Source organism: Mytilus trossulus, chromosome 4, assembly GCF_036588685.1.
Source record: "Mytilus trossulus isolate FHL-02 chromosome 4, PNRI_Mtr1.1.1.hap1, whole genome shotgun sequence".
Classification (NCBI taxonomy): Eukaryota; Metazoa; Mollusca; class Bivalvia; order Mytilida; family Mytilidae; genus Mytilus; species Mytilus trossulus.
Genome location: NC_086376.1, coordinates 37,333,376 through 37,358,622, shown reverse-complemented (window position 1 = coordinate 37,358,622; position 25,247 = coordinate 37,333,376). Strand labels below are relative to the sequence as shown.

Sequence of the window (25,247 nt, the reverse complement as noted above, 5' to 3'; positions counted from 1 at the left end):
ATGACGTCATTTACCAGGTAGAGAGGATCCCTGGAATCGCTGCACTATTAATGTTCATCAAGCACCTTAGTGATTGTCATTGTGCAGGATAAACTAGCAAATATGTTTATTCTGTAGGTACTTAATCACAATTCCTTAACGATACAAGTGCTGATTGTCAATTATAAGAATTCAATTTGCTGAATTATTCGTGCAATATAGCGTCACAGTTTTCCAACCACTTGGTCAACATGGGAATGGAAGTAGCAGGGCCTCTTTACGCAGAAGTGATGTTCATGAAAACCAAAGTTTTTGACGGAAATGCATCGAATTGAAAGTTATCTAATTGCAATCAGTGCAATAGGCAAGTGCTGGAGGTTGGGACAAATGGATGAGGTGGGAAGATTTGACATCCATTTGAAAACACTGGTATTTTGGATAGGGGTAGAGATTTTGCCTTACAACAGGTCCCATTATAACAGACCCCTGAAATAGTTGTTGCAAGGGTTCTATAATTTGAGAGAGTGTGGGACTTACTTTATATGAGGCATGATGTTTTTGATTGGTGCTCTGCTTAACTATTGAGTATTGACTATGCCCCAAGGAGGGTTGTACCTAATTAGCTAATACTGATATGTTTAAGCTTAAAAGCAAGCTAACGAGAGATACTTCCTTTACCTTCACACTCAAGTCCATGTGCTGTAACAAGCCTGAAAAGATAAGTTTGCAACATATCCTATCAAATTCTATTAGTGTTCCTAATTTATTATAATAAGAGTACTTTTTTGGCTATACTTATTTAAATATTTGATTGATATTACCAGTTTATACAACCAAAGAAGCTTTTTTAAAAGCTAATACCTGCTACTTTTACTGAATTTGGTCAATAGTTAGGATCGGCTATGTCTGCTTCGAGAACAAGTCTAGATATTTTTAGCCTAATTAAGAGACAAGGATCTGGTTATGACATGACAATATGTGGTTTGTGCAAAAAAACAAAACAATTACGACCAGCGTCACCCAGCATGGCGCTTAACAAGAAAATTGCCATTAAATGACTTTCTTTATATAAGGAAATTTTAGACAGTATAAAATTACTGTTGACAAAAGATTGACATTTTTAATTTTCACAATAATTTTTGGTAATGATTTAAGAAATCTCTCAGCAGTGCAGTATATAATATCGAAAGTCACCTGCAGTTTGATTGGTATTAAACATGCTTCATGACATAGACACGCTATACTATCTCTGCATGTTGGCCAATTATTCTAGTTCAGCACAACATTGAACTGTTTCTGACATCTGAATAAAATAGTAAGTCATATTTTAGAATATTTCTGAACACACTTTCTTCTATTAATTTGAATTATTGCTGTTATAGTATGCAGATATAAAACATAAATCTAGTTACAGTATTCATACTGGTTTTGTTTGAGCTCTTGGGTGACAGAATCCCTGTAGCATTCCTTTGAATTATCAATAAGATATACAGACTCTACTCAACTGATAATATAAAAAAGAAGATGTGGTATGATTGCCAATGAGACAACTATCCACAAAAGACCAAAATGACACAGACATTAACAGCTATAGGTCACCATACGGCCTTCAACAATCAGCAAAACCCATATCGCATAGTCAGCTATAAAAGGCCCCGAAAAAACAAAAAGTATATACAAAATATTAACAGAAATAGTTAATATAGATACTTTTTGGTTATGAAAGTGGACTTGAATGCATCCTTTTAGGATTACTGTATGAAGGCAGGTTAGATACCAGATTATCAATTTTAATGCTTCGCTATTGACATGAGACGTAATTTCTGTAGGGTATTTGTTTTGTACTTATTTAATAACAGATTTATACTTATATTATGATGATTATCCAGTTGTTTACAATCTGTCTAATAAATATTGTGAGAGTGAATATAAAGCATCATGGGAAATGGTAACGTGTTCATCCTCAGAATGTTCATCCTCAGAATCTTCCTATATATTAGTATAAGTGTTTATGTAGAAATTTGTTTAGAGAGAAATAAAATCAATTTATATGACCAAACCCTTTTCCTGATTATACTTTTAGATAGAGCGTTTGAAGTGTTTTTATCATCACGTTAGGTAACCCTTAATTGTAAGCAATATTATTCTATTATATAGCAAATTTGTTAACCATAAAATATGAAAAATTATGTTCAAACACGGAAGTCTGCATGGTTTTTGTCATATATCTCTTATAACTAGAAATATCCATATTTTTGTTTATCTGACAATTATTACCAATTAAGTGGCTAAATTAGTTGTATTGTGACACTTTATTTACCAATGAGGGATGGACATACTTAAATTTGAAGGAAGATGACCTTGAACTATCATTTCAAAGTCAAATGATTATGTAAACAAATTATAGGATTTGATTGCACTTTTCTTTTTCCCACATCTTTTTATATTTTTATTTGGGATATTTATTTTAAAGGATCGAAGTGGACACTTGCATTTTTTTCTGAGTAAACAACATTTATTTTTGTCTGACCTATGTCCAAAGTTGCTGTTTTATTCACCTGAACTAAAATGTCCTTTTATCATATTTATTATGCTCCTTGTAAAACAAATATTTTAGGGTCATATTGGCTTTTCTTTGTCTCTCTTTTAGTCTGACCTCTTGTGGTCCCAGAAATGGTTGTTGGACAAGGTTAAGGAAAATCCCTGTTTAAATTGTGTCCACTGCTGTGGCTATTTTTTTACGATATGGGAATTATTGAATCCTAAGTTTGAATTTTGGCATTGTGTTGCAAACTTGCAGTTACATCTGAAAAATTCTTTCTTCCTATCTTTTTTCACAGTTTATATAGTATATTGAATAAAAGCACTCCAGGAAGAGGATGCAATTTAAAAAAAATCAGAAATGCTGATATCTTTTAATTACAAAGATAAAGTTACCAATCTGTTAAAAACTTATAATTTATGTGAATTAATAGATGCATTTGATGATAAGTGACTGTATCCTGCTCTACTCAAATATATCTGAAGCATTTAGAATAAAGAAGAGTAGATTTGAAATACAGAAGGATTATGGAGATTCCTAACCAAATTTCCAAGGGTCCTTATTGGGCCTTCTAAGGACATTGGTCATATAACGTAATCTTTTATGTGTTCATATTTAGATTTCTTAGACAAGTGCTAATGTTATGTATATTCATACATAGTTTTATAACATACTATTTGTAGAACATATGATTGTTTTTTTAGAAAAAAATATTTATATATAGTTTTTATTGATTTCTATATATGTTTATGGACTTATGGTCAACTGCACACATGAAGTTCAAACAGGTTTGGTCTGTCAAAGTTTAACTAGGCATGTATATTTAGATAAATTATTTATCCATGTAGCTTTTACATAGGTTAAATAATTGACATTTAAAGGTTGTGAAATATGAAAAACCTATAAGCACAATTTATGATAAAGCAACCTTGATAATTGTTGTTACCAAACTGCAGGAAATTGTGGGGGAGGAGGAGGAATTATGTTCTTGTCATGTCTACCAGTCAGTCATTCTGTCTGTCAGTCTGTCAATCAACACTTTGTTATATCAGGATAATGCTTTTTAATTTATTTGGTCCTGTTCTCTTCAATATTGAAGATATTCATTTATCAAAACAGTTATATAACAAGTTCTATAATGAGAAATATCTGAAATGTGGAACCTTAGTCGAACCTTATTCTAAGGAGTAGGAATTGTAAAATATTGTTGTGCTGATTATGTGGGGACTTCATTACGTTAGCTTTCTTTCAAAATGTTCTTTCATTTTGTTCTTGATATTATTGTGATAACTTCAGACAAGCAGTTCAGTCTCCAGAATTTGCTTTCCTTGAAGATTTTTGTTTACTCTTATTAATAGACACCAAAACCAGACAAATAAAACATCTTCAGTTTAAAATAACATGTTTAAATGCTCCAGGGTTTTTGAAACACAATTAGTCAGGGATAGGGAAAAGGTGCTGTTGAACAAAAAATAATTTAGTTGGATTACTCTATTATTGATGCAGAGTCATTCATGTTTTAATTGCTTCTTGCTAAAGTCATGTATAGTGCTAAATGCTTGACCCCTTATAGATGGTGACTGCCCTTTTGAAAGTTTTTGTCTAGGTTTTCTAAAATATTTATTAATTCAGTGTAAAATTTTACTTTAGGCTAGTATAGATCTAATCCTTTGTTTCTGGTCGTTGTCAGCTTTGTTCATATATTTGATAGTTCTGTTGGGATTATTGATAAAGAGATCTGCTGATAAAAAAAATTGACTTTAGGCCAAATCTGCATCAAATATGTCATTGGACTTTAGGCCAAGTCTGCATTAATTGTGTCATAGAGGTGAAATTCTGTAAGGATTGCAAAATAAAGCAAATTAAATAATTCTGTAATCAAATAGATATTTTACTAAAAAAATAATCAATTTACAAAATAATGTATATTTATGAAAAATAAATTAACAGTGACAATTAAATAACAATGATGGCACCACTGAGGTAGATTTAACTTCACTAAGCAAATACGATGATAAGAATAACAACTGTTATTACAACAACAGCACCTAAGATGGCCGCACATATAAATTTCTTTTTTCTGGCTTTAGACTTGTACTCTTTAGCCTGCCTTAATACTTTATTTGTTTTGGTCACATGTACGACAGCCTCCTCTACATTTTTCTCAATGTTATTTAACATGTCACCTTGTTCACCAACTAACACATTCATTTCTTTAAATAATTGATTAACTTCATGAATTTGATTTTCTAATTGATGGAGTTCTTTCTCCCTATCTTCCAATTCTTGAAGGTCAGATTTGGCCGTTTGCATTTGAATTATAATATTATCGGTAAACACTGAATGAGTTTGGAAATCAACTTGGTTCATGTCAATATCGGGGTTATCCTCCTTGGATACTATCACCACCTTTCTTTGAAACCTTGTCCTAGTTTTGTCAATATAATCTGCCTGATTTGCTCGGAAAGTGTTCATAATCTCACGAAGCTGATGAGACAATCTCTCAATCTGATTCACACATACTTTCTGATATGCGTCAGCTTCTGAAATTTCATTATTGTTGTTGGATAAAGCTTCAATTTCTTTACGTATTTTGACAGATTCAGTTAAAATATGATCAGATAATTTTTCCATTTTTTTTAATTCTGTCTGTGTGACAAATGGCGAACAATAGAGATTATTCTGAAGTTTAGTGACTTCAGTCACATGGCTCTGTATCTCTATCAAATCGTTTTCTATACGTTTCACTTTCTTCATTAATATATCCATTGGTGTATTTTTCTTTTTGAATGAAAATCTCTTGCTGTTTCTCCCAAGTTCTTCACGTTTCTTGTGCATTTCCAAAGTCCTGTCTTTAACCACCATTTTGTATTGATTTCCTGATAGTCAAAGACTCAGAATATTTAAGGTAGACACTTGAAACCAACTGGTATATCCTATTAATGTCCAGTCACTATTATTCTCTTGTGAAAAATCAAAATTTTATCATTTTTCTACACAATTTTCAGTGTTAATGATATTTACCAATAAAACGTAATCCACTTTTGTCATCTACTAATTAACGGTACATTAATACCTGTACATGTACTACCAAACAGGTAAATATCTCCTTAGTATCTGTTCTATCACCTATTATTATTCTATAATGTATCACCCCAGGAAAATGTTAAAGTATTCAGTAGTGTGTGAGAGAAAATTTATATATATACCTGTTTAAATTAAAATTTTGTGATTCAGAATTCTTTCCATTACTCACTGATAAATGATTGTTTACAAATAATTGATTCATGGTGCTACAGTGAAAACAAACAGGGTTATCTCTCAAAATTGGTATTTTTAAATATGAAGTCAAAATTTGACCGGTCAGTTTAGAATTCATAGTTATTTTAATAGTTTGAAGGGAAATTTATTATTGAAAATATATATCAGATATTTACATATGACGCAAATTACACAAAATGTGACAATACCAAATAAATTACTTGTAAGATTCAGAATGTAGAAAGATAAATTAGTTTATTTATCATGTTGGATCCTTGTTTAACGATAAAAATTACTGACTAAATGTAAATATTTTATGAAGATGAATAATCTGGAAGTTTTCAGCAAAATTGTCTTAAATGGAATATATCAGCACAAATAGGTTTTACTGTACAGGTGTGTGTATTGATTTTCTCTGTTTATTTTTACCTGAGGGGCCCCCATTAAGGAAAAGGAAAGTGACAAGCATTGCATGTCATTAAGGATGTTTTCTTTCAAAATTGTATTGTATCTCCCTTATTAAGTGGAATTTCTCTGAAAACAATTGTTAAGCAAATTTTTATTATTTAGAAAAATACTTATAAGTTTTGTAGAAACACACATTTGGTTTGATTACTTTTTGTTGAATTATTAATGAATTAAACAATAAGTAGTATTGACCTGTTAGTTTCAGAGATGTTTCTCTATATATTACAGTTTCTTCATTAACAAAACAGGACAACTACAAATTAGAATAATAAAATCCTAATCCAAATTTACCAATTTTTTACTATACAAATAATTAAGATAAATAAAGGGGAGGCTTCCAAGGCAATAAAAATCCACTAGTTGAATAAAGACATACAATACTTTGTCCCCCCCCCCCTTAAAACAAACCCAACTGACAAAATTCTACTAAAAGCACACATACCCTAAAAAAGATTGAACAACAAAAAAACAAGAGCAAACAGGACAAACCAAGTTAAAGAAATCAAGGGGAGACAATTTCTCTCATTTTTTCCCATCATATTTTCAATTAGATAACTCCATTCTTTTATTGAAGCTAAACAATTTTAAAGGAAACAGTAATCTAAAATTAGTCTTTAATCACAGATATAAAATATCAGATTCGGAGTTGCTATTATGTTGTTGTAGAAATATGGTTTTTAATACATGCAACAACATTTCTGTTTCAAGCCCACAGAACACAATTTCTTTTGTTTATCATTCCAAATTTAACAATAACTATTGAATATTTGACAATAAATAAAAGTGCATATTAGCTCTTTACAATCTCCATACAATTATTTTATTTTAGACAATATAATAGTTATAATAAATTACAATAATGATACTAATTTTATCAAATTTGTAGCCTTTGTTTACTAGTAACAGGAGTGCTGGGAAAGCTGTCCTATTATTGTACTATGGTATTTCAAGGAAATCTTTGGTTCCCATTTAAATTCTATTTTAGATCATTTTCTGTCAGATATATTGATGTTCAAGTGGTTACAAGAACATTTTTTATTTTAAAACTTGTGAGTGGGATTCAATTATCTTCAAAAACAAAAATATGTACTCTTTGATAAATACGAAATATATAAATAGATATCTATTTTAAATTTCATATTGTACTTTTTCAAAGCAGAGAAATTGACAACTATAAATATTGTATTTTGCATATTTTCTCATTTTACGTAAAACAAAACACAAATAGCTGTAAAACCGAACATTTGTTTCAAGATGGAGTATCTTTTCAAAGTGTAATGGCAATATTGAGTTATTTTGTGCATATTGCTCTAAGATTTATACCCTGCTCTAAAATAGATCTGTTATTTAGCCAATATAGAGTGTTAGGGTGTAAAAGTACTATCAATAAAGCATCTGGTTCTGTTAACAAACATTATTCATCTCATGTTACTTATTCTTATATAGAATAAGGAAATATGGTACATGTATGATTGCCAATTAAAGGCAACTATCCAGATGCTCTATAGGTGACTGACTGTACATATATTACAAACTTCAAGATTAAGCAGGTCTAGTGTACTGTATAGTTAGCTATAAAACGCCCCTCCATGACAAAATGGGAAACAAATTCCAAACAGATAACCAGTTTTAGTCCATTCTTGATATTGGGCAAACTGACCTTCTGTATCTTGGGAGTACTTCTTCTAGATCCTGCACTCTGTCATTACTTTTTCTGTTAACTGTTTCTGTCCTTTAGTATTGATTTGATTATATAGGCCCTAGTGAAGCGAATTCCAGCTTGTCCTTATATTGTACTGTTACACAAATATTTCATGTAAGAGTAGGGGGCACGCTCACAAGCTTGTTTGTAACTTTATCGTTTTACTTTTGTTATTTTGGGGTCCTTTTATAGCTTACTATGCAGTTTTATTGGATAAACTCATTGTTGTACAATGACTTTAGTTGTTAATTTTTATGTCATTTGGTCTCTGGTAAGGAGTGTTGTCTCATTGGCAATCATATCACATCTTTTTATTATTTGTTAATTCTGCCTTATTCTGTATATTTACTTGTCCCAAGTTAAGAGCCTGCACTCTAGTGGATGTTGTTTTCAGCATAAAGCTTTTTTTGCTTCAATTGTTTCAAGTTTTGTCATGCCTGTACATGTACCTTTTAAAGCTTAAATTACATAATGGTTTTCCTCATTGTTTAAGACTGTATGGTGATTAATAGTTGTACACATCTTTGTCCTTGTGTCTTGGCTGGATTATTGGATTGGTGTCTCATTGGCAAGCATACCACATCTTCTTTTAAATATAACTATTTTGTCAGGGAAATTGTAAAGAATTATGTAGAATAGTTTATCTTGACTTTATATTATAATATTTGATATTCCAATCTCCCATTTTCTCAGATGATCAGCCCAGTATTTTTTTTAGAAGTGAACATAATTCTTAAGATATAATTGTTAATTTAATGTTTTATTTTGCATTTTTTATGTTAAGAATAAACAGAAATGTGGGTATCTAATTTCATGAAAGAGCAACTTGAAAACTAATTTAAAAACTTTCTGTTTATTTTACAGGACATAGATTTGAGATTGAAATGGCCTAACGATATTTACTACAGCGATAAAATGAAATTAGGAGGAGTTATTGTTAGATCTACAACTATGAATGGACATTTACATGCCCTTATTGGTAAGATCATCGGAAAAAAAATATTTAATGCAATTCTATTTGATGGTTTCAGTCATACTTATGTGTAACCTTTTTTTTTAACTTCCCAATTCTTTACATTACTAGTCTTATATATAAATGTATGACTCAAATTTTAACAGTGTTATTTCAACCCCTTACCTGCTATTTTAGACGTCAAACATGGAAAAATAAATTTAAAAGGACACTGAAAAAATTTCCAAGTAATATAATGTCCACACTACACTACATTTGAGGACAAGGAAAATCAAAGGACAATTAAACTCCAGCTACACTGAGAGGTCAAAAGTGTTCCACCATTTCATGATTTATTGAAAAATTTCCTATATATTTCCTATATAGAAAACAAATATTTTAATTGAAACTCTCTTTAAGTTATTTTTTGGACAGATCTGAATGAAATTTTTACCATTAAATACAGAATGTCTACAAATTCTTGCAATAGATATAAAATATTTGTATAATTTATGCCTCTAAAATCATTACTATTTAAAGACATATATGAATTTCTACATGAATAATAAGTTATGGCTTTATAGGACAAAACAAGATTTCATTTCAATACTGGTATATAAATGATGATTTCTCAGTAATGACATGTCATAAAAATATTTTATAATAACCATCAAAACTCTACACATTTACGAGTTTTTCTATAAAAATTGAATCATTGGTTAAATCTTGACAAGGTCGTATAAGTAGGGGAATATCTGCATAGTGAAACCCTTTTGACCTAAGACATTGTTAAGACTGTGTGTTCCTGTCACATCATTAGTTTTTTGTTGTTTTTCACTTAAAAAAGTAAATATCTCTGTCATTTGCAGATTATTTCTTTTTCACTGAAAAAATAATTATTTGATGAAAGGATACATTAAGTTCATCTTATCTTGTATTAATATAGAAACACTATATAAATGTTTTTATTTTGTTTTTGGTGACAATGAACTTGTTCAAATTATGGATGTATGTCTATGCTAAAATAATCCAACCCGCACCCATTAAAATGTTAAAATAGAGGTTTGAGGGCTGATTAAACATGTTAAAATAAGGAAGAGAACTGAGTGGTTAGAGAAATCTAATCCAGACACTGTCCTGACCGTTCTTTGCCTCCATCCCTAAACGCCACAGGCAGTATATACTGATTTTAGGTCACAACAATATATTTTATAGCAGGACTTGATACCCCATCATGAAAGGCAGAATTTATTACTGTGGATTCAATTAAATTTGTCTTTGACTTTGTGAATATCAATTTTTATAGATTGATTGTAAGAAAATGGAATTTTCTTCTATCATGCTACAAACCAATGAGTTTAGTTTGAAAGTAGGTATAACGCCATCAAAAAAATTATAGACCCTATAATTAAATTTATATCATTATCTTTTTTAAATTTTTTTTTAGGTTGTGGATATAATGTTAGCAACAAAAATCCCACAATCTGTGTGAATGATGTGATAAATAGTTACAACAATGACAAGAAAACAAAATTACCAGAACTATCAGTAGAACAGTCTATAGCAAGGACAGTTACAGTCATGGAGGAACTCATTGACCAATTCCAACGGGAAGGTTATAACAGTTTCTGTAAATCTTATTACAAAAGATGGTTGCATAGGTGAGGAAAACATTCATTATATAGATATAAGAAATGTGGTATGGGTGCCAATGAGACAACTCTCCATCCAAGCAATAATTTGTAAAAGTTTACCATTTTAGGTCAAAGTACAGTCTTCAACACAGAGCCTTGTCTGACACCAAACAGCAAGCTATAAAGGTCTGTTCAGTCTGAAGGAAATATGTTTACTAAATCTGTTCTTATGTTTAATTGATTCAGGGAAATATCAATACAGCTTCTCTAGGGCCATGGAGTAAACTAGAAAAAATCTGTTTTCTGATGATTTGATACAAGAGAGCCTTTTAGGTAATACCACTTCTTCTATTATTGTGTTAAATGCTGGAATGCATTGGTTCAACAGTTATCAAGTCATTGTGAAACAACATGAAACATCCTGAATTGCAAAAATGAAAATAACAAATAAAATTGACGGTCCTCTATTACTATTATGCCATGTAAAACAACATAATCAATTTTGAAAAAAGATTGGTTGAACAGTCCTCAATTTACAACAGGGAAACAATATGAAGCATAACTTTTAGATCAATCGAGAACTATAACTTCTGAACTGCATAGGTCAAAATTGTCTTTATTGCACTTAAGCTACATTTTTTCATAGATATAGGAAGATGTGGTGTGAGTGCCAATGAGACAACTCTCCATCCAAATAACAATTTAAAAATTAAACCATTATAGGTTAAAGTACGGCCTTCAACACGGAGCCTTGGCTCACACCGAACAACAAGCTATAAAGGGCCCCAATTGATTGTTTTAATATTATAATATAAAAATAAATGGGTTGATTGGTTCTCAGGTTCTCATGTTGCCACACTTTACTTCTAATCTCACTCAGAATTGAAGTAAACTGATATCTTAAAATTTACACTTCTGATCATGAGCTCCATTAACTAATTTTGACATTTGGCTAGAGAAATTCAATAGGAAAAGTAGAGATTATGGAATTATACTACCCACATATCCATATATGCAGTGGGTAATGGCGATGAGAACGCCAACCATTTTATCTATTTTTTGGGGTTTCAATATATAGGTTCAAATGTCAAAGATCAGTAATTTTATTTTAGTTACGCACATGAAACAATGCACTTATTAGTCTAGTAATTTTTGTCATTTCATCCGTGTTAACATAAATGGTGTTGAAAATTTACCCCAGCTATATGTATCTTGCACCCACCATCATCGAAAGGTCATTCTAAGGTCTTTAACTGTAGAATCTATAATGGGTATTGATGCACTTATCTTTTATTGATAGTTTTAAAGCCATTTGTTAGATTATTTCATTCTTCATTTCATGTATATGTTAAGGGGATGATATTTCAAAGGGAACTATCTACTGGGTATGTCCCTCGTATTGCAGATTTTTTTCTGGAATGTTGAGAATCGCTGTTATGTACTTTTTAAGTTAAAATTAAAAAGATTATTCCAATGAATTTTATTTTGTTCTAAAAATTTAAAATGATTTCAAAACACACAATAACATTTCAAACACATAGCTAAAATGTATTTACCTATTTGAACTAAGCATTGCAGAATTTTGAAGAGACAGTAATATTTTTAAGTAATTGATTTTGTAAAAATAAAATTGTTCTAAAATAACTAAATAAAAATTGTGCAGTGCTTTACATAATGCAGTTTCATTGAATTTTCTTTTATTTACATATGACTAATTTGGTTGCTCTTCATCTAAATCAATGTCTGATAATTCATTTTTTTGTGTGGAGGCTGGAATTAACACAAAGAACCAAGTTTTACTTGTTGTAAAAACCACAAATGTCTTTTGAAAAAGCATCAGATTTTTTTTTATTGTTCATCAAAAGCTGTGGTTACACCTTACCATATAGCTCGAACAGACGCTGAACGGATGATTTTTTTTTTGTTCCGTTGACAAAATTTGTATCCGCTGGATGTCCTATACTGACCAAATAAAAGGGTCAGGTAACAAATGTCTAACAGACACTCACAGGATATGCAACATACGAGAAATGGAAGCGTACGGGACAGAACAGACGTTGAACGTACATCCAACAAACCATAAAACAGACATCTAATGGAAGCATACAGGATATAACAAGCGAACAATGTAAAATTAACCAGAAAATTAAGAGTGATAATAATAATGCATATATTTCACAACTAAGCAATAATCTTGCCCACCATCTGCTTTGTTCTTTCCTTCTTCTCCTTTAGAGGAACAAGTAGTTTTATATTTGCAACATTGAAGTTTAGTAAGATCTGAATAAGAGCTGATTGATAGTGAAGTCTTACTCCAAGATCCATCATGAGTATTTGACATTCAGGACATTCAAGAAATCTGACATATCAATCAATTGTCATTTCTCAGTGACATGAAATTTTCAATTAGCATTTATCTGTTTTACTTTCAGTAGGTATTGATTATCCTTCTGTTCATGGCCTTTTCCCACCCGCTCGTCATACATTTTATCTGTAATAAATCCAGTAGAAGTCCGTTGGTAAATTTGTCTACTAGACCTGTAATGGATGTATAAGGGAAAAGTAACGGATACAAAACGAAAACAAAACAGATGAATACCGCACAAAATGGACTTCTACTGGACGTTCAATGGACAATTCATCTGTTGGATGACTGTTCAAAGTTTTCCACCGGACAGAACGGACGTTGACAGATAAAATGGATGTTAAACCGACATGAAGCAGATATGGATGGATGTTTTACAAATAAGAACGGATGTCTAGCAGACATGAACAGATTGAAAAAAAGTGATCTGTTTGGCATCCATTTGAGCTATCCGTTAAGGTGTGTTGCTGAGGGTTTAAATCTTTACCTAGAATTTTAAGATCATGGTAATTATTTTTTAAGAGTGTTTTTAACCGGATTTTTGTGACAAAAATGTCGGTTATTGATTTGGGGATGTACAAGGGCAGGGCGGGCGGCAATCAAATGTCTGTGCATTAACTCATGAACCGTTCAATTAAAGATTTTAAAATTTTAATATGTTGTTACTGACAATTAAATGAAGGTCAAGTTCAATAGTGGCGAATTTGACTATTACCGTTCAGGAGTTATGGTTCTTGAAAGATTGAAAAATGGAGTTTCCAGTTGTGTCTGTGCATTAACTCATGAACCGTTCAACCAAAGCTTTTAAAATTTTAATATGTTGTTACTGACAACTAAATGAAGGTCAAGTTCAATAATGACGATTTTGACTTTTATCGTTCAGGTGTTATGGTTCTTGAAAGATTGAAAAATTGAGTTTCCAGTTGTGTCTGTGCATTAACTCATGAACCGTACAACCAAAGCTTTTAAAACTTAAATATGTTGTTACTGACAACTAAATGAAGGTCAAGTTCAATAATGACGATTTTGACTTTTACCATTCAGGAGTTATGGTTCTTGAAAGATTGAAAAATTGAGTTTCCAGTTGTGTCCGTGCTTTTTCGCATAAACTGTTCTACCAAAGCTTCCTAAATTTTAATATATTGTTACTGATGCAAAATGAAGATCAAGTTCAATAATGACGATTTTGACTTTTACCATTCAGGAGTTATGGTTCTTGAAAGATTGAAAAATGGCGTTTCCATTCATGTTGTTGCGTTTACTCATGAACCATTCAATCTAAGCTTTTCAAATTTTAATATGTTGATACTGACTACAAAATGGAGGTCAAATTTGATATTGACGATTTTCACTTTTACCATTCATCAGTAATGGTTCTTGTGATATTGCCAGGACACAAATAAATGTTAATAAATCCCGTTTGCTGTCTTTGTGACAGCCTCTTGATTAAGGTCAAGGAACAGTAAATGAGCTATATCGCAGATTTTGCTTAAAAAATGCATACAACCTTGGCTCGTTGAACTACAACTGAAATTCGAAAAAATAATACATTTATCTCTTTTATTTGAAGAAAAGTTGCAGATTGATTTCTTTTAATATGGGTGAATATTTGTATAGAAAGCACATAAAATTGGCGAAAACCCTTCTAAAATTTGTCTAAAAATCGCCAAATCTCTAATTCTACTCCATATATTTTTCTTAAAAAACTATATATTGTTGACACATAAATTTCTGTTTTAATGATATAAAATAATCATAGGGTCACCGACTTTGTTTTTTGTCTAATAATCAATTTGTTACCTTTTTAGTATTGAAAAATGCAAAAATCAACGCTTTACGGCCTGCAACGCGATAACGTTACGATTATTTCAAGGTTTTGTTGGATTTTTTCACAAAGATCGCAACTTTGAATGATGAATACCGTAAAAACGAAGTCTGTGACCCTATCTTTATTTTGCATCATTATAACAGAAATTTATGTATCAACAACATATAGTTTTTTAAGAAAAATTTATGGAGTAGAAATAGAGATTTGGCGATTTTAAGACAAATTTTAGAAGGGTTTTCGCCGATTTATGTGCTTTCTATACAAATGTTCACCCATTTTGTAAGAATTCAATCAGTAATATTTCAAATGATGATTGAGATAAATACATTATTATTTTGATTTTCAGTTAAAGTTCATCGAGCCAGAGTTGTATGCCAAATTTTACTGAAATCTAAGACATAGCCCATTTACTGTAACTTGACCTTAACATGTGTTTCAGGAAAGATTTGATCGAGAAACTTTTCAAAATAATAACAGTGGTTTCCATTTTTGTTTTGAGCAGTTGAACTTGTTCATAGTACTAGATTATCAATTAGGAGGTGCTTCAAACTAGATTTATATTTACAACCTAGAAAAATATTGTAAAGATTGGTGTTTAAGTGTAAATCACACCAAAACAAAGGTTCTGATATTCAACAAAGCAGGCAGACACATTTGTGAAAAATTTACTTATGAAAATATGTTGATTGAGAGTGTAAATAATTATAAATATCTTGGTTTGCACTTTAGTGCATCAGGGTTTATTTTCATATGCTCAAAATGAACTGTATAAAAAGTCCTGGAAGGCTTATTATAAATTGTACAAGAATTTATTATCACTTAATCCAAGCATAAGTACCAGCTTACATGTATTTGATCATACCATAAAACCAATACTCCTATATGGGTCTGAAATATGGGGAATTTTTAATCCATTCTCAGCAAGATTCAGAAATGGAACTTTACCATTTGAAAAAATCTATTCCAGTTTAAAATGTGAGCGACTACATATAAAATTTTGTAAACTGGTTTTAGGTGTTCATAAAAAATCCATGAATTTTGGAATTTTATCCGAGCTAGGACGATTCCCACTATATTATGATGTGATTAAATCCATGTTAAATTACTGGTATCGCTTGGAAAATTTTGATTCCCAATTTTCTCTTCTTAAAGATGCTTATGTAACATATCAGAATCTTTCTCACTCAAAAAAAACATCTTGGTATGGCTCTATGAAGTCAATTCTTGAAATGATCCCAGACATCAATCATCTATCTTCACCATTACCAAAAATTAATAGCTTCAAAGCTAATATGAAAAAAATATTAAAATCATATTTTATAGACTTGTGGAACACTGAATTGGTAAAGCATTCAGGTGGTAAACTTAGAACTTATGTTACATTTAAATCAGTTTTTGGAAGAGAAAAATATCTTTCCATTATTGGGAATTTTGAACAGAGACGAAGCTTAACAAAGCTCAGAATTTCATCACACCACTTAAGAATTGAGTCTGGAAGGTATCAGGGTACTCTCCTAAATGACAGAACTTGTACTCGTTGTAGCTCCTGCGATGTGGAGGATGAATATCATTTTTTATTCCAATGTGTTAAATTTAATGATGACCGCAATCATCTATTTCAAGAGATAACTAAAAGTTGCCCCAACTTTTTAACTCTTAACGCAAGAGATAAACTGATATGGCTTATGAACACAGAAGATAAGTCTATTCTCACTGCTGCATGTAAATTTATTTCGAAAAATTGTTAATTATGTGGCCTTCTTGTCTGCTTCAGACACGAGGAGGACTGTGTAAGTACCACAGCTCCTTGAGTACCGCCCCTTGGTTTCTGTTGCAGTAGGGAAACCTACACTATTCTCAATACCCGTTTACTGCAGTATATGTTATTTGTTGTGAATATACATAAACTTTTTTCATTTGTGTTTGTTTTTCTACATCAGATACGAGGAGGATTGTTAGAGCTTTTAAGATCACAATCCTGGATATGGATATGGATTTTAATTTCTCTCTCTTTATTTACCATGGTAGAATTTGGCCAAAAAGGTAAAAATAAATTTTTGATGGTAAGGCTGTGAAAAAAAAGGTCAATCCCATATTCAGCTTATCTTTAAAGTAATTGTGCTTGTAGTTTCGTGTGTCTTGCTTCATCTCCTTTCTCATTTTCACCCACTTAAAGGGTTGCTTATGAATTGTTAGATTAGTGGTGATTGAATATAAATTTAGCTTTTTATTTTTTTAGCAATGTTAAAGTGAGACTACAGATGGAAAAAGGGAAAGAGGTGACAATTGTTGGTTTAGACGAATTTGGATATCTCAAGACGATTGATGAAAATAAAAAGACGATCATAGTACATGATGATGGGAACAGCTTTGATATGATGCACAACCTCATCAAAATGAAATAGTTATGGTGTAAAACTAAGAATGTAAAATGTCTAGTTACGTTGAAATTAAAATGACAATAGAAATAGACAAAATTCCTGAAAACTAGACACACATTTTATTTATAATGAACTATAAGTATGCATAATACCAAATACCCGGTTAACATAATATCTACTGTTATGCATAATAAACTTGACTATAAGATAAAAAAAGAATATGGCTTTGTAATGTTTAGTATGTGAAAATTAGGTGACATCTTAACTGTTACTGATATAGTTAAAACTGTTAGTACGAGAAATTACCAGTTAATGAAATAAGAGGTAATTTAGTATCATTCTTATATATTTGTAGTTATTTAATGGCTGTTATTGGTGTATTTTTATTTTTTTTTACATAATAATTTGCTACTTTCGTACTAAATACTGTGTTGGTTTTTTTATTTTACAGCTGCTGTGTTCATTAAAACTTTTTTTTTATTTACCTCTTGTAGTCATTAGAGTGTTTTTCAGATGTGTGGCCATTCACCAGAGTACTCAAGTAGTTTAATTTTCACCTTTTGAAGTGTAATAGATTTTTAGCTCTTTTTTTTATTTCATGATCATTTAAACATTCCATTTCATTTTACACCTTGAAATCTAAAGTCAATTCAGTTGGATACTCCTTAGTTATAAGACAAGCAAAAATATTATAAAAAATCAGAAGTAAATTATATAATTGAGAAGGATTCACCAATGCAGATTATGTAGAGCAAGTGGATGAAAAAATAAGGTGGTATACTGCACAAATTTTTGGGCAAATACTTTTTTTATAATTGATAATCAGCCCTGATAGTCATTAGGGAATTGTGATTAAGTACCTACAGAAAAATACTATATTTCTTGTTTATCCTGCATAATGACCATCACAAAGTTGCTTGATGAATTTTGATAGTACAGGGATATAGCTATAGGCACTCCCCTCTATCTAGTAAATGATGTCAAAAAGGTGCACATAATTGGCTTATCAGGTGAAGAGATGGAAAGTGGTCCATTTACATGATATCAAAGTGTATCTATGATGTTTGGAGAAATACAATACATTTCAGAAAAAATATTATAGATATTTGATTTTTTTTATATTGATGTAAACAATTATACATTAAAAGATTTTTTTTAATGTGACAAGTACATAATTAAAAAGATTTTCTTAATAAGACAAGTACATTATTAAACATAATTTTCCCTGTTTTAATTTGTGACCAGTATTTTTTGTTGTTGAAATTTTCACCTGCAGACGGAAAATGCTTTATTTGTATAAATATATTCTTCTGTTATAAAATTGCAGCATTCTTAGGATTAGAAAATATATAAGTTGTTGTTGAGGCAAAACTTGCCAATACCAAAGGAAAACAAGGACAATGAATAGTGTTTATGAAAAATCAAAAACATGATTTGATGGTAATTATTTTTTCCCAAGCAGAAACTTGGTTTTACGATTACAATTTAGAATTAATGCATGACAGTGAAGCCCTATGATTATTAAAGTGAAGGAGGTTACCTTCCAAAAAATTTACAGACAAAAAAAAACTCAAATAATTTAATGCTCAATCATCTGTCTCAACCAATGATCTGGAAATTTTTCACTTCATTTCAGTATATTAATAACTATAAAATCAATAACAAAGCAAAAATATGTTCGAAACGGCGATTTTGAAACTGGATCTCAATGAAATACCGAAATTATTTCTGTTGAAAAATAAAATTTGACCTAAATCCCAATTACATGTTTAGGACTTTATGCTTTCAGCTTAGGACAAGACTGACAAATATAACCATTTCCAGACCCTTGGTCTCAACCCACTGTCTCAGCTCATATACATTTTATGGATAAGTTAATGTTTAAAATATGAGGAGGTGGGAAGATTAGAACAAAGAATATAGAAATCAAAACAGGGTTTTTGACAATAAATGAATTTTTGGTTAGCATTCATAATTGAGTAAGATTTTAATTAAAACTTGAAATTGCTGGAAATTATGTCATGCTCATATGAAATGAAAATGATTTTTTTGTGGCTCACAGTGCAATACACAAAATAGTGCTTTATAATGCTATCAGTAATGGCTTTTTCTTGCTTTGACAATTAATAATACCTATAATTGATAATTATTATAATATTATAATTATAGATAATTTATGTTAAGTAATTTGTATAATGTTTTTCAAACTTGTGTACCTTAAAGTGCCATACATATTAGAATATAGAGAAGTTAGTTTTTGTTGACTCTACCTTTTTCTTGTTCAAATTCTGGTTTAAGTAGAAACCTATTATATTTGACAAGGTGAGGTTTCATTATTTCTAGATTTCAAAAAGAAAATGTTGGTTTATATCAAGTGTGACAGATGTCTAGGGTTAAACCTGAGTGTCAATATACATGCTTCTTTTTTTACTACAATCAAATATGTGAAAAAATACTGCTATAATCTATAATTATATACACTGTAGATAAATGTTATTCCTTATTTTAACAATCATAAAAGTTGTAATTCAAATAGATGTTATGCTTTTTACACACTAGATTAATAGTATTCCTAATTGTAATAATCATGATAGTTGTCATTCAAATAGATGGTTGTAAATTGTGAGATATCTATCAAGTAAAACAAATATATATCCAGTTATGGGCTTTTTTGTTTTTGTTTTGAGTACATGGGAAACAAAGAGAATATATTGTACAGAAAATTCCAGTATTTGTTTCTGCAAGCCTGAACAGGATTTTGAAAAAGTATGCTGATTTTATTGATCTTGCTGAAACTGAATATTGAGAATGGAAGGTAACTTAGTATAATGCCTTATGAAATTTATACTGTAAACCAATTAAATTTAATGAGTGATTTATATTGCAACTTTCGCAAGAGATAAATAACACTATTATAAATCGTTGTGAAATTTAAAAAACGTGGATCTTCCCTTCTTTGACAGTAAATTTGAAAATTGCAAAATTAAATCGCCACAAATTGAGCTGGAATAGTCTAAATGCAAAATGAAGTTTTCCTCGAAAAATAATTTGGGTTACATTATACTAATTTATTGTAAGCAAAGAGACAAGTAGTACATATATTAAATATATATCACAAAGGAGATAATATAAGAACAAAGTACTTAACAAGTTTATAGTATTCAAAAGAGGAGAACATTGATGTGTATTAATAATGAGAAGCTATTGCATTTAAAAAAGACTGTGTGAATTCAGTCCTCCTTAGAAATTCAAAACATGCTATGCAAAACAAATTAACTTATTGCTGTAGTAGAAGGGACTGTAATCTTTCTTTAGGTGTGTGCCACTCGGCAGAGATGTTCCTAAACTATTAAGGGTGTAGCAGCTGATATAGTCTGATTGTTGTATAGATTTATTAGAAGGTAATTTTAATATCAAATATTTCTTACAGCATTATGGTAGGGAAAGGTGTACATATGATGATTGTTGTTAATATATACATGTATTGATACTGATGGCAAATTGTTCATAATAACGTTTTTTTTACATTTTGTAAATGAGAATGAAAAATGACCCTAGTATTGTATTTTCCTGTAATTGCCAGTGATTTTGGACAATTTAAAAAGTGTTTAAGATTTTGTAATTTTGTTTAATTTATTATTGTACAACCCATGTTTCATTTTTACACTTTGTGACTTTGATAGAGAGTTGTCTCATTGGTACGCCTACCACATCTTCTTATATCTCTATGATATGAATGTGAAAGAGTTAACATTATTTTGTAATTCTTATGACATTTAGAAAACTTATTTGTTTGATACTTGAATTTTTAGTTATACCTTTTTGATTCATGAGTTGTATGTAGACGTAACACACATTTTTTGTACAAAATTTTAATCCTGGTATCAATGCTGAGTTTATCAAATGGCATCTCCAGATATCTTTGGCTAATGAAACACTGCTGAACAAAAGGAGATCAGACATGAATGTCAACAAGAGGTAAAATCATACAAGAAAAATGTCGATGAAACAACTATAAATGGCATTAGCCCTATATATAGCCTAATAGATTCTAAAATGTAAATCATAAGTTTATTTCTACCATTGTTATTTATTTTTAAACATTTAATGCATTATATAATTAATCCATCTTCCTCATGTACTTTGATTATCCATGACAAACATATAGAAAAGCTTATTGATTGATCTTGGTAGCTATGTGACCTTTAAACCACCTTTGTTTTATATCCTTATTTGCAGAATATTTTCATCGTGACTGTCTCTGAGAAAAAAGAAAAAAGAAATTTATGGATGAAATGTCTTTGAGGAAAAAGAAAAAAAAATATTTATTGGTGACCAAATATTTATTAATGTTTATTTATGACTTAATAATTATGACACTTTGACGGAGCGAAAAGGAACCCGTAACCGCAATAAATGGCGCTGTAAAGGTGTATTTTTCAAAAATAATTGTTTGATTAGACTGTTTAAAAATGTAGTGCTAAATGTGTTATGTTAAAAGGTTGATAAGAATAATTGTACATCTTCTACCTATTTATGAATTTATTTGCCTGAAATAGGTACTGAATTTACTTTAAAGGCAACTTTTCAACCTTTTATCATTATTTTATATATGATACTATCCCTCATCCATTGAAATTTTGAAAATGTGACACAAAGAATATTCAAGCATAGAGGTTTGATGTCAAAGGGTTGCACAACTGTTTATTTTTGGGGAATTCTGTTTTAGATTTTGCCAAATTATCAAAAAAATCAGGGTTTTTTACTCATTAATCTACACAGCACAAATACATCACTATTGAAAATGGTTTATCTCTTATTTGTCTGAGAGATTTGGGCATTTTACCTTCAATATTCCTTAAAATTATTGCAGTAATTTTTTTTCTATATTTTAATGGCTAAACTTATGAGTTATTGAACCAAATCCTTTGCACAGTTTGTGATTCATGCATAAAGAGAGCTACCTATTCTGTCATTTCACCAATTCTCCCTTCTTTTGTAGTTCTTGTGATTACCTCTGTTTTTCTAACCCTGATTTGTATCTTATATGACTAATGAGATTTAAATTGAACATCATTTGAACAAATGCTGTTGCCTATAATTAATAAATCTGTTTTATAAACTTTTTTTATTTAAAAAAAAAAAATAACATAAAAATACAAATAACATTTTATTGCTAAAATAACATGATTTTTTGTAAAATACATAGGAGGAATAAAAACAAACCAAACATAAAGCATTAAAACAGGGAATCAAATTAGTTATATAGAATGATATATTTCCTTATTGGTCCATTAGGATTTCATATTTTCCTTTTCAATTAGTCTAATTCATTAATGTAGAGAAATTTATTAGCCGATTTACTGGTTTCTTTTTTTTTATCACAATTCAGGAAGGAGTTAAAATCTGTGTTAATGAAAGTTTTGCTAAATAAGTGCTGTTTAGAATGGTTTTGGATATTTATAATTTATTGTCTGTGTATAATATCATTAAACTATTTTAGCACAAGAGTGATAAAATATTGTTTTTTTTTCATTATTGATATGAATATTGCCTTCAAGCTTTTTTTCTCTTGTACTACAAATTCTTTTTATTAAAATTGAATGTGTTGGAAGAGTTCTTGTCTTTAGCCATAGTGTTTATGTTTTACATTTCATATATCTGTGTCTATTAGAAAAAAAATCCTTTTGATTAGACAAACTGACAAAATTTTCAGGAAGGATATATAAGAACACTTTTTAGATAGCTTAATATGCTTTATCAGTTCAATTTTCCAGCTTAAATGTAAAAATAGCCCCAGTGAGTCCAAAAGAGAACAGACGCTGATTCAATCAGCATAGTTAAAACATTTGAATGATTTTATGGGAGTATATGATCTTTATTGAAATACAATGCTATCACTCTTCTCGAGAAGTGTATCCTACATGTAGTTGAGAAAAAAAACCAGCAAACAGAACATTGTTGGTACCCATAGGAATTACAACCGATGAAAGACGAGACAACTGAATGTCAAAATATGTCAATTATAAAATCAAACATTGGTTATTGCACTATAGGTTTAGCTGGCTGAACGACCAGGTAAAACACAATTTTTTAAATACGGAGGTCCTGTAACAAGTCTGGACTTTAACAGTTGTCATCTATTCGTTTGATGTGTTTATGCGTTTGTTTTTTCGTTTGTTGACTGACTTTCCGTTATAACTTTCATTGGGGTTGGTATGTTTATTGCATTAGGAAAGAGATGTAGATTGCATGTTATCAAACAGGTCTTATTTTTTTGTTTAGTTTCTAAATCTGATCCATACACATTGTAGTCATAACAAATATTTGAAGTTATGTTTTGATTGATGATTGAATCATTTCTCTTCAAGTTCAGTTCAGTTCCTTGTATATAATATATTCCTCCATTAATTGTGGAGCACTACCCAAAGGGTATAGTTTGAGCAACTATGTACACCTTAAAACATAGGGAAACAATTAATTATATACAGATGACTGAATTTAGTTATAATGATCACTAAATAATATATATCATAATTAATTCATAGGATTGTCATCATAAAGTTTTAAAAAAAATTATAATAATTCATATGTGCTGGGGTGTAGGAAAATGTTAAGAAACAACTGCATATATTTACAAATAAGAATTAAAATGGTCAAAAATTAAAATTACTTATAATTATTAGTTGAGAGTGCTATACATACATCAGGAATAAAAATGAAATTTTCCTTATAAGACTTATGTAAAATGGTTGGGTTTTGGAAAAAATTTAAGCTATAAAACTTCAAGAGAATCCATAAAACACAATATCAGAACAAAGCTTTTGTAACATCAGGCGTCTAGATCCGCAGAACACAGTACTAAAATCGACACTCTTTTGTTTTACATGAATCACTTGCATGACCATCTGTAACACCACCAAATAAGAATTTTGATACACCGGGCTTAAACCTGCAAAAAATGATTACATAAAGTTTCGAGGAGAGTTCGACTCAGACTCACGAGACTCCAACTAAGAAAACACTTAAGAGTTCTACTACAACATTGGTAATCAAATTCAATTCCAATGAGCTGTTATCTAGGCAATACACTCTGCACAAATTCTATTAACACCAATATTCGGATCCTCAGGACACAGTACTAGAATCGAAACTCCTTTTCATTTACATAAATTACTTTCATTACTATCTAAAACACAGCAAATAAGAAATTTTGCTTACGGCACCGTATTGCAGTAAGCTTCGAGAAGAGATAGACCCACAATATTCAGTTTCTCAACTTAGAAAAACACTTAGATTTCTACTACAAGATTCGTGGTCGCATTCAGAACAGATCTAATCGGCTTTACACTATATGAATATCTACATTAGAACGCGCATATAAAACAACTAGCTCCAAAAGCAAATCGATCCCCCTCATTTAGACGAAAGCTCATTTTATTAAAATTAATATAAGAAAGAGATAACAAAACAATTTTGGTACCAAACATTTTCATGTTGCTTGACATGTTTTGAATTAAACCCTTCAGATTATATAAAGAAGCAACAGTAGTATACCGCAGTTCCAAAGTCATAAATCGATCGAGAGAAAACTAATCCGGGTCACTAACCAAAACTGAGGGAAACGCATCAACTATTATAAGAGAAAATCAACGAAACAACAGAAACATTAAAATTCAACAAAAACAAACGACAACACAAATGATATATTCAGATGTGAACATATGCAAAGAAAATCTGCATTATATGCCTGCAACAGATATCACACCACTAAAAGTGTTCCTAAAATGCTACATGATCTAAACAGGCAACCTTACAAAACGATAAATTAATAATCCATTCTAATGAAATCATTAAAAGTTAGTTTAGAACAATATCTGCCCATTAACAAAAGTACAATCATCTTCAATGCAAAAAACGGTTGAAGATTTGAATAAACTACCACCCACAATTTTAAGGTCCATAATTCCACTAATAACTCCAAAATTACATTCACACATGAAGTGCTTCTTAACACATTCTCTCTTCTAAAATAAATGGGTGTATTGAAATTTATTTAATTTAAAAAATATAAAGTAAACGCGCATTTAGCGCAAATACAAATTTTCAATCCTGGTATCTATGATGATTTTATT

At 30.3% G+C, this 25,247-nt stretch overlaps 2 protein-coding genes across 2 annotated transcripts in view; one reads left to right on the top strand and one right to left on the bottom strand.

Annotated features, from left to right (window-relative positions):
- Positions 1-17,207, top strand: part of LOC134715240 (biotin--protein ligase-like) — a 45,395-nt gene extending 28,188 nt beyond the window's left edge. Inside the window, exons 10-12 of the mRNA XM_063577289.1 lie at positions 8,817-8,931; positions 10,352-10,565; positions 16,971-17,207. Coding sequence (XP_063433359.1) covers positions 8,817-8,931; positions 10,352-10,565; positions 16,971-17,136 — 495 coding nt within the window. The 3' untranslated portion in view covers positions 17,137-17,207. The remainder of the gene's footprint in view (positions 1-8,816; positions 8,932-10,351; positions 10,566-16,970) is intronic.
- LOC134715239 (syntaxin-1A-like) lies at positions 4,400-5,920 on the bottom strand. The gene has a single exon (XM_063577288.1). The coding sequence runs from the start codon at positions 5,384-5,386 to the stop codon at positions 4,520-4,522; it is 867 nt and encodes a 288-aa protein (XP_063433358.1). The 5' UTR covers positions 5,387-5,920; the 3' UTR covers positions 4,400-4,519.
- Positions 17,208-25,247: the final 8,040 nt, after the last annotated feature.

Bases quoted from the DNA above. Each gene is read 5' to 3' on its own strand.
- LOC134715239 (XM_063577288.1), bottom strand. From the start codon at position 5,386: ATGGTGGTTAAAGACAGGACTTTGGAAATGCACAAGAAACGTGAAGAA.